The 15,357-nt window shown below is 36.0% G+C and overlaps 2 protein-coding genes across 2 annotated transcripts in view; both read left to right on the top strand.

Annotated features, from left to right (window-relative positions):
• Window positions 1-1,952, top strand: part of LOC107757811 (CD48 antigen-like) — a 22,153-nt gene extending 20,201 nt beyond the window's left edge. The window contains exons 6-7 of the mRNA XM_016575395.1: window positions 75-131; window positions 302-1,952. Coding sequence (XP_016430881.1) covers window positions 75-131; window positions 302-442 — 198 coding nt within the window. The 3' untranslated portion in view covers window positions 443-1,952. The remainder of the gene's footprint in view (window positions 1-74; window positions 132-301) is intronic.
• Window positions 1,953-6,625: 4,673 nt separating this feature from the next.
• Window positions 6,626-13,157, top strand: LOC107757808 (CD48 antigen-like). The gene is made up of 7 exons (XM_016575393.1): window positions 6,626-6,712; window positions 7,236-7,544; window positions 8,818-9,081; window positions 9,290-9,394; window positions 10,256-10,296; window positions 11,869-12,006; window positions 12,965-13,157. The coding sequence occupies exons 1-7, from the start codon at window positions 6,667-6,669 to the stop codon at window positions 13,127-13,129; spliced, it is 1,068 nt and encodes a 355-aa protein (XP_016430879.1). The 5' UTR covers window positions 6,626-6,666; the 3' UTR covers window positions 13,130-13,157.
• The last annotated feature ends 2,200 nt before the right edge of the window (window positions 13,158-15,357 follow it).

A 15,357-nucleotide genomic window follows, 5' to 3' on the forward strand; every position in this document is an offset into this window, starting at 1 on the left:
AAAGTATATCCACACACTAACTATTACTCCTTGATAGAACATTATACTGTACATTTTTTGTTTACAAATTTCAGGCTCAAGAAATGCAGAATCTCAACAGTGACAGCCATACATATGATATTCCAGACCGGGTGAGAATAATCTAAAACAAATGAACAGGCTATGATTTTATAAAATGCTTGTTGTATATACTGTTGTATAAACATGAATGTTTTATTAAATTGTTTAGTTTAGTACTTGTTCAGCTAACCATAATTGTTCAGGAATGCATTTTAAATATACTATTTTTATATTCCATTAGGTTCAAGCCCAGACACAAAAGGAAACTGGAGATAATCTACCCAACACAACCTACTGCAGAGTAGGACAACACCAAAAAATCGCCTCTGAAACAGACCATACAATTTATTCCGAGGTGTACAAACAAAAAACCACCCGCTGATGACGCTTAAAATAAAACTGTGGCTAATTGTCACATGGGGAAGCTGTCACAAGGCTTGATCTCAAAATGGCATCCCACTCTTACTATCTCAGCCTTATCTTTATATGGTAGAAATAATGAGAACAGTATACTAGTATGCTATTCTGAAATTAAGCCAAAGCTGTCCAATTAAGGTATGCTTTCTCTAGCAGCGGTTGAGTATATTGGATTCAAGCATCCAGATCCAAATGGTCTTACTTTTTTCTTTTCTTTTTTTTAATGAATGTGAATTATACCCTAAATTTGATTTTCCACACATAACCTTATAATTTTCAAAAATAATCCAACAGTGAATTAACTGGAGTTTACTGTGACAACTAACCCCACATGGGAATTCAGTATAGTTTAAATAGTTGGTGGATATATTTACCTCACTTCCCATGATCTCATGTTATATTTAACATTTCAATTCAAGTGGTATGAAGCCAGACCATCTAATGAAGCACAAAGGCAAAAATTATTATACCTACAGTTTAAAAGCCAAATCACAAGTCTTTTTCGTGCATTTTGACCACTAGGTGGTTGTATCTAATTTATTTATTACTTTATATCTTACTTAAATTGTACTTTTGTTGATTCTTGGATTAGTCTTGGAGATATAATTTCCTGAGATAACCCTTTAAACAAACTCTTGCCCTCAACAATATGCTCAGCATTCTGTGGTGAAGATTATTGAGATGGGACCCAAATTGTACTATTTTCCTGATGAACATGACTGTAGATCCATCAAAATGCAAGTGTGCAACTCTAAATGAACCAGGTTTTTCATGACTGACCAAGAATAAATACAAAAGTAGAATTTACATATGATAACAAATAATGAACAAATTAGCCTACACAGGTGTAATATGAGATAAAACAAACAACAGTAGTCCATGTACAGTATAAAAGCACACACAAACAAAACATGCCAAAAACAAAAAGTAGAAGCTATTATGTCAGGAGTAGGTTCATTGCTGATTTCAGATATATACCCAGGTCTAAACGTCATATAAAAGTGTGTTCAGGTGACCTTACCTTCTGAAGCGATGTCGTTCTTTTGAGTGGGAGCTTTTCTATTATTGGAATTAACTATTCGGAAGGATTTTTTCCCCCCATAAATGGCAGCAATAGTCGATGAGAGTGAAATGATAGTATTGGGACTGAAGCGAAAGTTTGGTTGATAAGTCACTTTAATAGCCGAATAGAAGAAATGTTACAAATAATTGCACTTGAAATGTTGGCTATTTATGACTTGATTGTTTGACACTGATCAACATAAAATATGGTTGTTTTTAATATAATTTTATTATGAACATTTTATATTTTAATTAAGCCACACACAATTTTTAAATAAACAGCAGTAGTCTATCCGCTTAAATATGGCTTCAATGCATGTTTTTATGTAATTCGCCTTATTTTGCAGTAAGTAGGCCTAAACTATTTTCAGCTATTGTTCGAGAATAGGAAAGTGAAGTAAACGGTAAAACTATGTGCACTATAAACCAGTGTTTATAATTATGACAATATTCAATTTGCAATATCAAGTAGCATGATGAGCTGTTTTGTAGATAAAAAGAACTAGAAGCGAATGACACCGGAAGCCTCGCACATATAAGGTGGCTGCGCCCAATCTTACGTCAAAAAACAAAATAATAATTAAAAAAATAGTGTCATATATGCTACACTGGAATCTCAGGGACCACGTAATGGATTTACATGATGACAAGGTGAATTGTTCGTGTTTGCGGAAATGAGTAGTTGTACTTCCCATACCTCCATGGGTGCTTCGGTAGCCTGCAGATTATTGAAATAATAAAGCGGACTTAGGTGAGAACAGGGGTGTATTCCAGAAAGCAAGGTTAACTTATCATCACATATACCCTGAGCTCTCGGTTGGTTAACCCAAACCTGGCTTATTTGAGGTATGCTGGTTCCATAAACTCGTCCGGGAGTAAGTTCAGTCAACTCAGAATATGTTCACGGTTAACACACAAGATATTCTCAACAGAGCGACAAATTGACGAGTCACCATGGAAACCATGCTGCTTCTTTCTTATTCTTTTGTTCAATGGTCATTTACATACTTAATGCATATAATAGTCTAATTGATGGTTGTGCAATCATTTTTTTTTCTCGTTTAATCTTTTAATCACTGAGAATAAGAATTATAATATTTGTTTGACGCTAATTATATAATAAGAAATATTACATATGTATTTTTATTATAGAAATATATTATAGAAAAAGCAGATCCACGATGTGTGAGATGACAATAAAATATAATAAATATATTAGAATAAAATAAACGTTCCATTGTTATAATAGATTTATATTTAATATATATCGCTATTAAATATGACAATAAATATAATAACCTATTAGAATAATATAATATTACCTTATATATAGTTAACATATCATACAACTATATATATATATATATTTGATAACTATATTGTAATCATATATAATATTATAAGGTCACGCATGTGCTGATAGTGCTGAAGTAAACTAACCCTGAACATAACCTGCTCCGGAGCAGGTTATGTTCAGGGAATATAAGTTGCTATGGCTACTTAGAGTTACCCGCTTTTTACCCGAGTTTATCCGCTTAACGTTACTTACCCTTAAACATACCCGGCTATGTCACATAACCTGCTTTCTGGAATACCCCCAGTTGATCTCTTTTTTTTTTTAACAAATCATCACAGCTAGCCTACTATAGTAATAAAATAAAGTATGTATGTCATCTATAGCACTTTTTAAAACAAGAGTTTCTTACGTGCTATTGCAGAGAACATATGATATAGCTTTACACAGCATGCTTGTAATAAGACACAAGTGAATAAAAATAAAGTCTAATCGGTTGATATTCAATTTATAGCTTAAGTGTGCAGTAAGCGATTTCTGAGAAACCCAGACATTAAACACACCCCTACCCAAAAGAAACACCCCCTCCCTTCATTGCTCGGGAAAGTGTGGCTGTGTCTTTATCATAGCTGCCAAGCAAAATAATAATGCAAATGCACAAACAAGCAAGAGTTTGATGTTAGTCGCCAGCGCACCCGCAGACAAACAATAACACTCAAAACTGTTCTGACACTTCAGCTAATATTACAACAGCAGCAGCATATCGTGGTTCTTCTGTGTAACACAGCAAAACCAATGTTACTCACGTGTCGAGCAGAACCAAAGCAACTCGACGTCTGTTTTTAAGGCCTTCCTTAAAACGTCGCTCCAGCACTGGAAAGCTTTTCCAGTATTAACGCAGGTCCTACTCCTAGCTCTTGTCTGATCGTAACCCTTCTTTTTCCAGTGACAGTCCTCTCTGACCTTTTCCTCTTTAGTAATGCCATCTTTCTTTCTCTACAGGCTTTTTACAAATCTCCCGCTCGCTCACTCTATTGCTGATTGGCCACAAGACAAGTGTGTTGTGGTGCTCAGTATGATCGGTCCGATCCACTTTGTTTTCCTCCTATTTATACAGCCAGGACTATGTACAAACACGATATTTTTCCAGCATACACACAGAACAGAAAGCAAGCAAATATTCACAAAACTGTTTGTCTGGGTGTTGGTTACAATTTTCAACAGTGTTTCTCAGAAATCGCTTTACAGTAGTTCAGTAGCCAAACCACAAGCGTCTTTAGTGCATTTTAACTGATAACCACTAGATGGCGACATTTTAACCTATTTTTATGCAATATATATGTTTCTCATTCAGTTAAAGTTATTCATTTTTAATCTTATTCAAATAGCACTTTTGTTGATTCTTGGCTTAGACTCCTGGCTTAGTCAGGAGATATCTTTACCTGAGATAACCTTTTAAACAAAGTCTGGCTCTGAACACTGGATATGCTCAACATTCTCAGGTGAAGTTTAAATATAATTGAGATGGGACCAAATTGTAGGCTACTATTTCCCTAAAGAACATAGATCTGTCACAATGCATGTGCAGTGTGAAGGCATCTAAATGAACCAGTTTTTTTCAAGACCTGCCAAGAATAAACAACAGTGAAATTTAAATATGAAAACAAATAATGAACAAATTACACACAGGGTTAAACATCGAGACAAAACAACAGTATTAGACTGCACATCCACATTCCAAGTACAGTAAATTCCCTGTTGAAAAAAAAACAGGGAATTTATAATATATAAATTAATTGATAATGGCTCTTCCCTGTTGAAAAAAAAACAGCATATGCTGGTTAGGTATGTTTTGAAGCATGGCTGCTGGTTTGAGCTGGTTTAAGCTGGTCATGTGTTGGTCCTAAGCTGGTTCTGGGCAGGAGCTAGTTGCTTAGGACCAGCTCATGACCAGCTAAGGACCAGCTTAAACCAGCTCAAACCAGCAGCCATGCTTCAAAACATACCTAACCAGCATATGCTGTTTTTTTTTCAACAGGGTAGAGCCATTATCGAGCCAACAGCACATGGACTCTTTGAAACATTTCCGTTTTATAGCTGATGAAATGATAGTGAAGCGAGAGTTTGTTTGATAAGTCACTTTAATAGCCGAATAGCAGAAATATTACAAATAAAATGCACCGGAACTTGATTCTTTGACAGTTATCAACATAAACTAAATATTGTTGATTTTTGAATAGAATTTTATTGTGAAATGTTCATATTTTATTTAAGTTATTCACACAGTTTTTAGTTTACAACGTATTTACTTAAATATGGCTTTTGTTAATGCTTTGAAGTAGCCTATGTAATCCACCTTATTTTGCAAGTGAACTTTCTTTGAATGTGCAAGACTTCCGGCTCAAGTGTTGTAAACTGCTAACATTTTGCAATACAATCCAATGTGTTTGTGACTATACATTAAAATAATATGAGGAAAAAATACCAGTTGGCAATATCAAACAGCTTCATGGGCTGTAGCCGATGACACCGGAAGCCTTGCACATTAATTATGTAACGAAAAACTGAATCTTTTTTAACTGGTTCTTCGAAACGAACTGTTCATGTCATGAAAAGGAATAGTTGTACTTTCCATGGGTGATTTTTAGAAGTCTACTTGTTTATTGGAATAATAAACTCTGACTTAGGAGAGAACCATTGATCCCTTTTTTTATTTAACAAAATTGTCACAGATAGCCTAAAATAAAAATGTGTCATGTATAGTCTATAGCACGTTTTAAAACCAGTATTTATAAAATACTTTGCAGAGAACATAAGCTACACACTGTATGTTTGCAACAAGACACAAGCGATTAAAAATAATGTTTAATCCGTTTATATTCAATTATTATTATGACCTTTTTTATATAACTGTTAAAATAATGTATTTTCTGTATTAGCTACTGCACATTCAAAACATGTAGACTTAAAATTGCAACATGGTAACAATTTTTTTTATTTATTATTATTCATTTTAAATGTGTGTTTGTATATATGTTTTTGGCTTTTTCATGAATTCAAAAGACTAGTTCTGTGTCATATGTGGGTTTCATCTGCTGTCTTTATTAATAAAACTGTGCAATTAAATTAAAATCTTCTCAGATTAATTTTAAATGTGATTTATGCCACTGGAAACCATGACTTAATGTGCAAACCAGGTCCAACAAATCTGGAACCAGTCATGAGTCAGAGGATCTATAGCTATACAATTTAACTGCTTATAAGTAATGTGAAAATATTTAGGTCTGATATCATTGTTGTGAATGAACACTGAAGCTGCTCACTGTTATGTAGTGTTTTCATTATAAGCATATTCATAAACTGTGCTGAATAAGTTATGATTTTGAAGCTGTGTACATGTTGTGTGCATTTGGGGTCCTTAACCAGTGGAGGGTGATTTGAGACATGACTGTACAAGCAGGATGTGGGTAATATGGTGTTAAAGAAGTGAGACGGGGTGAACAGTGAAGTGGAACACTACGTATAGACCCTGTGGAACAAAAACATGTTAATTTACCCAGTACAATGTTACAGTAATTTCATTTTTGTTTGACTCTGTTATGTAGTTCTCCAGTCTTTAGGATGGAATTTTACATGAGCTCAGAGGACAAGTTTTAGCCAAAAGTCAGGTATATTTACGCTTTGCCTACAGCCTCTTATGCTCATGATTAGTCACTGGCCTAGTGAAGCGGAAGTGAGTGTCTGACTAGCTGTGCTAAGAAGTCACAGTCCTTCTCACATGTTAAACTTCCTTCACTGAAAAACCCACAGAGAAGCGGACATTTTTGTTTGCTATGATGGCGTTTAGGCTGCTCCTGTCCTGTGTTCTTCTTACGTCAGGTACAAAATCCAATCAATATACTATTCTAAATAAGTCTTTGATTCATGATTTCCTCTGGTGACAAATCACTAATCTGAAGGGCATTTTTAAAATTCTGTACCAGTCTTTTTATGACATATTAATCAAGTCTTTTTGGAATTGTTTTGGTTTCACTTCAAAAATGTTTCACTGAAATGTTGCCAGGATTTTACGAGATTTAACTGATTTGTTAGTACATACTGTATTCATAAATATGATCACACCAGATCTCACTGAATTGTTTGATTCTACAATGATGGAATTAACATTAGCCCTTGTAATTGTGTAATCTGATGTCACCATTATTATTGTGGTTAGTGTTACCGTTGGTTGAGAATTTGGACTTTTTTGGTCTTGATCTTGGCTGTGTTCTTGTGTTCTTTACTGAGAGAAACAACTTGAGAGAAACAGCTTGTGTCAACTATATGATTACTGTCCATGAAAACAGCAAGCAAACAGCTACTCTTTGTATTTTAATAAAAGGCTTATTTTCTCTCTCCTCAGGGTTCAGTGCTGAGATCTCTGTGTTTGTTCAGACAGGAGCTTCTGTTCAACTGGATATACAGACACAAGAACTACCAGAGTTTGATGATTTATCCTGGAAAAAAAATATTTCAGAGAATATAGTTAAATATACAAGTGAATCTAAAAAAGAAAAACGTTACTCTTCCTACAAGGACAGAATGGATTTCAATAATAGAACCTTCTCTCTGACACTGAAGAACATGCAGAAGACAGACAGTGGAATCTACAGAGCAATAGCAGCTGCAGAATCAGACAACAATATTGTTACATACAGAGTATCTGTTATAGGTGAGCGTGATGTGAAGTGCTTAGTCAGTGATGTAACTGCATATAATGTTAATTATATTCAGTTTACATTTGAAATCTGTATCTTTTATCTGAAAACCTTTATTTGAAAACAATATAAACGGGTGCACATACGTTTTTAGGTCTGGTTCTCATGAGAGCACCTGGAGATTTGGTTTGGCAGGGGAGAGTGGGGACGGTTGCAACAAGGGGCAGTTGCAACATGGCTTATTTCTTCAATCAGGAAAGAGCAGTGATGATATTCATACTGCACATGCTTAGCCCCTCATCCTTCCTGGAAGAAATCAGCCACATCATGTGGCCCACATGTGACCATTCCTTCTACAAAAAATTTTAATGATCAGATTTTTTGTCATACTAAGTTGTTTGCGTGAAGCATAGTAAAAACATATCATTTTAATCTGTGTTTTCTTAGCTTCTAATAGCTAGCATGTGTCAAAGGTATTGTGTCAAGCTAATATACCAAGTTTTATCACGGCTGTCACGTTGCAACTGTTTAAAAACTGTTATATTTAAAAAGTTTACAACTCGCCATACTCTGACTCGATTACTATTCCTGAGGTAAAACACACCCTCCTCATTACCCCATGGATAAAGAAATGTAGAAATAAATAAATGGGGAAATAAATAAATATAAAAATAAATACGTAAAGAAATACAGTACATAAATGTGGAAACAAATAAATGTAGATTAGGCAGATATATAAATTATAAATAAAAGAAAATAAATATAATATTAGATATATAAATAAAAGAAAAAATAAATAAAGAAATAAATGTGGAAGAAATAAATATATACATAAATAAGGAAATAAAAGTATAAATAATTATTTATTTTTTACTTTTCTTTGTATATTTATTTATATATTTATTTAATTAATTTTGCATTTTACATTTCTTTGTATATTTATGAATTTATTTATTTCTAATTTTGTCAGGTTTGGCATTCCATAGTGTACCACTTATGTGCACCCCTGAATATAAATTTGTAAAGCACAACAAAATGCTGTTACCTAAGGATTTTTACAAACTTTTTGTTTGTTGATTTTTTATAATGACTTCAAATCCTGATGCACATATTTTAATATATAACAAAATTACTAATGTTCATTTCAGGAAGTCTGAACAAAATAGTATGAATAAATTATGTTTGGTCCTGGTTTACTGAAGTTTTAAACTGACAAATTCTAGCATGTCTGAAATTGTGAATGTGGCCTTGTGTGTGTGTGTGTGTGTGTGTGTGTGTGTGTTTCAGATGCAGTGGAAGCTCCGGTCCTGACTGTAAACTCAAACTCATCCAGTCCTGACCCCTGTAACTCTACATGTAATGGAAGTAGTAACATTATCATCAGCTTCATCTATGATAGTAGCAGCTGTTCTCCAGAAGAAGTGATATCATCTGATAACTACATTCTAAGACTGAGCTGCATTGGTGACTCCATCATGTGTAACTACAGCAACCAAGTGAGCTGGAAAACTGACACAAAGAAGGTTAATGAACTCTGCACTGCTAAAACAGGTACATATTGTATCCACTCTGACCTGTAAATACACTTACAGATTAAGAAACAGAAAATCGATGAGAATGATTTTAAAATACTTAAATACTGTATGATGTGCCACTCTTCATTTTAAATGCCAAACACTGTACTGAAATTCCTGTTAATATAAACCTCTGACTGTGAAAAGTGGAGATATTTGTTCTTATCTTTCATGCCTATAAACAGAAAAACATGAAGAAGCACCTGCGTTTCCCCCTTGGGTCATTTTTATTTGTCTAATCACATTGGCATTGGCAGTGATCGGCTTCTGTATTTACAAGAGGAAAAAAGGTACAGAGCATCCTACAACTATCTTGTTTCAATAACACTTATAGCAGTCTTTCATATTGATTGCTAGTGAACCATCCAAGAGTAGGCTATTTCTCTATCTGAAATGAAAAGACATGCATCAAATGTCTCACAAATTTATGGATCAAATATTAGTCTGATATTTGTGCTGTGCTTATGAACTCATGTCACATCCATTAAAAACATTTTGTCAGTGAGAAAACCCAACAGTCAAACAGTCTTTACACAAAGTTTGACATTCCAATGTAATTCTACAGAGATTTTTCCAAGAGCATATGACTGCAGTTTAAAATAACCTCACTTCCCAAGTTTATTTTTACAGATAGATCAGTTTTTAAAGTCCTTTCAATGTAAACAATGTGTTTTTGTAAACACGGTTTTTTGTTTGTTTGTTTTTTCAGTTTTTCACCATTGTATTTGCATGTTTGCTGTCACTATTTAATTTTAAATGGTCCTGTAGTGTGGCATTGCATAATTAATTTTTAGAAATAAAAATATTCCATGTAATCTCCCAATTAACATGATATCACAAAAACTACATGCACAGTAGTTATAGCACAATGCTGTTTAAAACCGATTGAGGTGAAGTCGAACATTCCACAACACAAGACCTGCCAACTTCCTATTCATTTTCATTTTAACTACCTACAAATTTGACACTTCTGCTTTTAAACTGTATGACACACTTTTTTTCTAAGCTTCCATTAGAAGTGTTAACAAATTATTGCCACAGATGCTGATCAATTCTTAAAAGTGTTGTAGAGCAAAAAGTTATATCTGTTCTATGCCTATACACTGAAAATTGTTGTCTTGAATATTGATGTTCTGTTTTAAACATCATAGGCACCCAGAAGAATGAACAAACAATCTACGCAGAAGTTGACGTAAGTGTTATACTACTATTCTTCATTAACCACAGACTATCTGTTATCTTTTAAAACAAGTATGCAACATGTTTTGTATCTCAGTTTTTGATAATAAAATCCTTCACTCCCATAAAAAAAGTAGAAGCTGTCACTGGGGCGGTAGCCTTTCAAAAGATACTATATTTACTATTTAGGTACTAATAAGTACCTTTAAGGATATAGTCAAGTCAAGTCACCTTTATTTATATAGCGCTTTATACAATAAAGATTTTGTCAAAGCAGCTTTACAGTGTTAAAAAGGAAAAATGTGTACTGATAATGCAAGAACACCATGCAGTTTATCAGTTAAAGTCAGTTCATTGTTGATTCAGTGATTTCATCGTCCAGCTCAGTTCAGCTCTCTTCCAATAGTGTCTGTGCAGTCAAGTCAACTATGTTGCCAGAAATTGTGTCCCCAACTAAGTAAGCCAAAGACGGCAGTGGCAAGGAACCAAAACTCCATCAGTGACAGAAATGGAGAAAAAAACCTTGAGACAAACCAGGCTCAGTCAGGGGTCAGTTCTCCTCTGGCCAGATGAAACCAGCATGATGTGGTTTTATATGCATCCTTTAGGGGTAAATAAGGTACAAAGGTGTTCCCAGTGACTGCTTTGTACCTTTTTTCTGAAAGTGTAGAGTCTGAGAGTGTAAACTATTAGTGTCTGCGTTAATTTATTAATTCATTGTTATTTCTGCATGGTTATTTACTGTCACATGACCACAGGTGATCATTTCCATCAGCGATTGTCTTACTATAGGGAGATGAGAGGGTCTGTATTACTTACTATTGGAGAAAGTGTAATGGTCAACTTGGATCACGTGTGCCTTAATAACAATCACATTACAGCCTTGACGTCATTGAATTTCAAGTCAGAGTTGTGCGACACTCAATCGCTGTTTACGGATACCATAGGAATGAATGAGAAGTGCCGTAAGCTGTATCCCACCTGTTGCAAAAAGTCAGTGACTTCTCTTGTAGAACGGCATTTTTTTTTGGTGTAAACTCTTAAAATAGTTAAATCCAAAAGCATTGCTTAGTGTAAAACATGTTGGAGATTAGCCGATAGGCTGTCGATTCATTAAATGATGAGCCGTTTCCCCTAAAAAGCTGTTTATTCAGCGTAGTGAAGCCTCTCCTCCATTGACATCCATTAAAAAAAACGGCTTCTCTCCATTCCCACGCACTGGCAAACCGGAAACGTTAGCATTAGCCGTTATGCTTTTTCGGCTAAAGGTTGCAGGCTTGCCTTCTAGTGGCTTTGATTTCCATTCCCTTTATTTCCTATGGTGGGTTATTTGGTATGAAGGAAAGGAGTAGCGGAAGTCAACTTTCTGTATTGCATTGGTTTGAATGCTGTATGTGTTCAGTGCCTCATTTGCCTTATCAAGTAAACTGAAAGCAAGCTAAAAATTATCAGTCTTCTATTTAGTGAAAATGAAGACCAATTGCTATACTTAGCCTCTATGTGGTGGTTGTTGGATGAGTGGAGTACTCACCACTCATTTCAGCCAAACCAGCAGTCTGACATCTTGATTGGATTGTGTCCACAGGAGAACATCAAGCCACAAAAGTCACTGGAGATGTTGGAGAAATCAGATAATCCTCAGACAGTGTATGATACTGCAAGAGATTCAGGACAAACTGATGTTACCAACCACACCACACCCAACGACGACCCTATGAATCAGGTGAAGATTAAACAATCATTCTAATCGCACTCAGTTACAATTCATTTAAAATTAACTGATGGTTAATTTGGATTAAATGTCTTAATTTGGAATAAAGGTGAAGACAAGCTTAAGTGAACAACATTCAAATGATAAAGTTATTATATTTGTGGCTTAATGTTTGGGAAACAACCTGCCAGTTTGCAACCTGCAGTTGTTTAAAGGGGTCATATGATGCTGCTAAAAAGAACATTATATTGTGTATTTGGTGTAATGAAATGTGTTTATGCGGTTTAAAGTTCAAAAAACACATTATTTTCCACATACTGTACATTATTGTTTCTACTCTATGCCCCGCCTTCTGAAACGCGTCGATTTTTACAAACCTCATTGGTCTGAAAAGCGAGGTATGCTCTGATTGGCCAGCTATCCAGAGCGTTGTGATTGGCCGAATACCTCAAGCATGAGACGGAAATGTTACGCCCCTCACATACTGTTGATGCCGTGTCCGGCCGGAGCAACGACACAAAAACATGAAAACCCATTACAAACGAGGCATTTGTTGCATCCAGTGGGGACATAATTACTGATTATAATGACTTATACTGTCTTTTTACGCATTGCGTTGCATCGCGCCGCGTAAACATAAAACCATGTCTGCATTTGTGATCAGAGAAATGACAAACAACAAGTGCTAACGTTAATCCACACTGCCCAAAACTCACGTTTGAATCATCAGTGGAAAATTCTTTAAATATTTTAGGTAGGCGTGGTTAACTCTTAACTTTTATAAAGAATATCTCTTTGGTTTTGAGACTTTAGTGTTTGCAACTTTACAGATCTTCTTTATGCACCAAGAGCTTGTAACACTCCAAAGAGAAAGGAAAAATTGAAATCGCATCATATGACCCCTTTAAATGATTTGTTGGGGAAAATGTTTTAAATGAACTGCAGTTGATTTTGTTGTTCTTTATTTCAGAGGTCATCACTCACAGAGAAGAGCAAGCCAGATGCACCAGTCACTATCTACTGTGCTATTCAGCAGCAACCAAACCCCCCCAAAACTGAAACTGATCACACCATTTATGCTGCGGTCAATAAACCATCAGCCGGATATGAATCTGCACATCCACAATCAGAATAAAAGTGAACTTTTAACGAAGCTGAACCCTTAATACAGGACATCATGTGTTCAGGAAGGCATTGTTATTCTCAGTGTAAATAAGCAGCATATTTGTGATATGTAATGTGCTGTTGATTTGTAGTTGATTTAGGGTGTTTAAAATATTTGTATATGCAAATTTTGTCTTTTTTAAAGCAGCAGTGAATGTATTTTTTATTGTAAAATTGTTGTACATGTGGCTCAAACAGAAATGCGAAATCTCATGTGGTTTCTGTAGATTTCTGTTGGAGATTCCTCATCGCCTTTGCAGGCAACACCTGAAAACCACTTCCTGGAAAGTATTTTGAAGGGTCGCAGCGGGTGTTCATTTGCCCATTCGCCCCCATCCCTCTGAAAAACACAGAGTTTAGTATACAGAAAGTAATGAGTATGTAGTCAAAAATGTACTGTACAAAACCACTTTGCACTAAAGAAAGTAAAAATTATTGGACTCAAGTGCATGGATGTCAGTAACTGAACAGGCATCTGTGTACTGTATCCAGTGTAGACAGCTTCAGTGATTATAATGGGTTCTGTTTGCTTTTGATGTGACACTCACGTCTGGTGTAAACAGGCCATTAAGGGCTGGTCACACTACTTTGTGTTATATTTACTTCCATTCATACGGATTTGAATTCAGGAGACAGGAAACACAATCTCATGTCAAATTTGATGTGTTCCAAAGTTAAAATCTGGTGAACTCTGCCCTGCAAATTCATATCACGTGAAGATGTGCCTAGTCAAGTCTAGTGTGACTGCAGCTTTAAGCAACTAAACGCCAGAGGACGGGGCCTATGGTGCAATGATGTATAACTATTCTTCAATATCTTGCTCTGGAGGCAGTCATAGAAGCCTTTTCTTGTTAAATAAATGCTTTTTTGAAGAGGTGGACTTTTGGAAGAGGAAGCCATGAAACTTGGAGGATGTTTTAATGGTATCTCTTATATGTGAAAAGATAAAAAAGTGATTTTTCATGTCATGACCCCTTTACTTGTGTTGTGCTGTTTCTCACTTTGCTTTATATTTTTGTCTTCAATAATTCATTTATTGAATAGCTCTCTTTGTTCCATGTCTTATGGTTTTAGCCTGTCCTCATGTTTTGAACTTAAGTCAATAAACTATTCTTGCAGCTTTTACCATTTTTATTATTATTTACTCATTTGTGCAGCTAGATGTAATGCAGCATTAATGTATGTCTTATCAAGTGTCTACTACAAAAAAAAGAGTGCTGTATGCATTGCACATTTTTGTGCTCTTTTGATGAATAATTTCTATTGCACAAATGTATATGAACCATTACAACCCACCTATTTACAAACCCTCAGTTGTGTTGGCCTGTACAGTAAGAGTAGGAATGACTTGCATTGGTCAGGTGTTAAGATAAAGAGATGTAGCACTGGAGCTTCTGGTATAACTTATGTTGAAGGACTAAGTGTCAGACTAATATTCAGCTGTGTCCCAAATTCAGGACTTTAAGACCAGAACCAATCCTATGTCTGGTCTTAAAGCAATGTAGTTCCCTTTCGATACTACACTCGTACTGCGTCTTGCTAGACACATATGGGAAAAATACTTTTTTTCTCCTGAACTGAAGCCTTTTTTTCATTCACACAGTGAAACTGCACGGCCATTGGTTCGTGCAGTGTATTAAAAACGAACCAATGGCTAAGCAGCAGAGCTGCACGAGCCTATGGCGACGAAGCCCGCCAAAGCCTGCCAAAGCCCGCCAGAATGGGCGGGGCATCTGGCTATATAAGTGGGCGTTCGCCACAGGATTCTCAGATTTCTTCTCTATCAGCGACGACTCTACGCTCATCGCTGATCCTGAAAGCTGGATTGAGACCTCCCTGCTCGGCTGACCGGCTCTCTTCACGCCTCAGCATCGCAGCAGTTCCGGTCCTGTTCCCCTGCCGCCATCCGGCAATTCTGAAAGAGCTTATTTCTAGCAGGTAAGCCCTAAAAGAGCAAATTCTAGCAACGTTGTTGCAAATGTCGCGCTGCGAGTGTGGCTCGTGCAGGGAATCTTGCACGATGCAGAAGGGCAGTGAGTGCGTCACCTGTCTGGGCAGCCCCCACGCAGAGACTGCTCGCTCATTGAGACGGAATGCTCTTGTTGAAAGCATGAGTCTCGCCCTCCTCCACTCGCGGACCGCCTTCACTGAAGGCAGCCCCGCTCTCCCGTTTCTCCTCACTCAGCGAGCCTCGGAGAG

The sequence above is a fragment of the Sinocyclocheilus rhinocerous genome, unplaced genomic scaffold, assembly GCF_001515625.1.
Source record: "Sinocyclocheilus rhinocerous isolate Xijiao unplaced genomic scaffold, SAMN03320098_v1.1 scaffold112, whole genome shotgun sequence".
In the NCBI taxonomy this organism is placed as follows: domain Eukaryota; kingdom Metazoa; phylum Chordata; class Actinopteri; order Cypriniformes; family Cyprinidae; genus Sinocyclocheilus; species Sinocyclocheilus rhinocerous.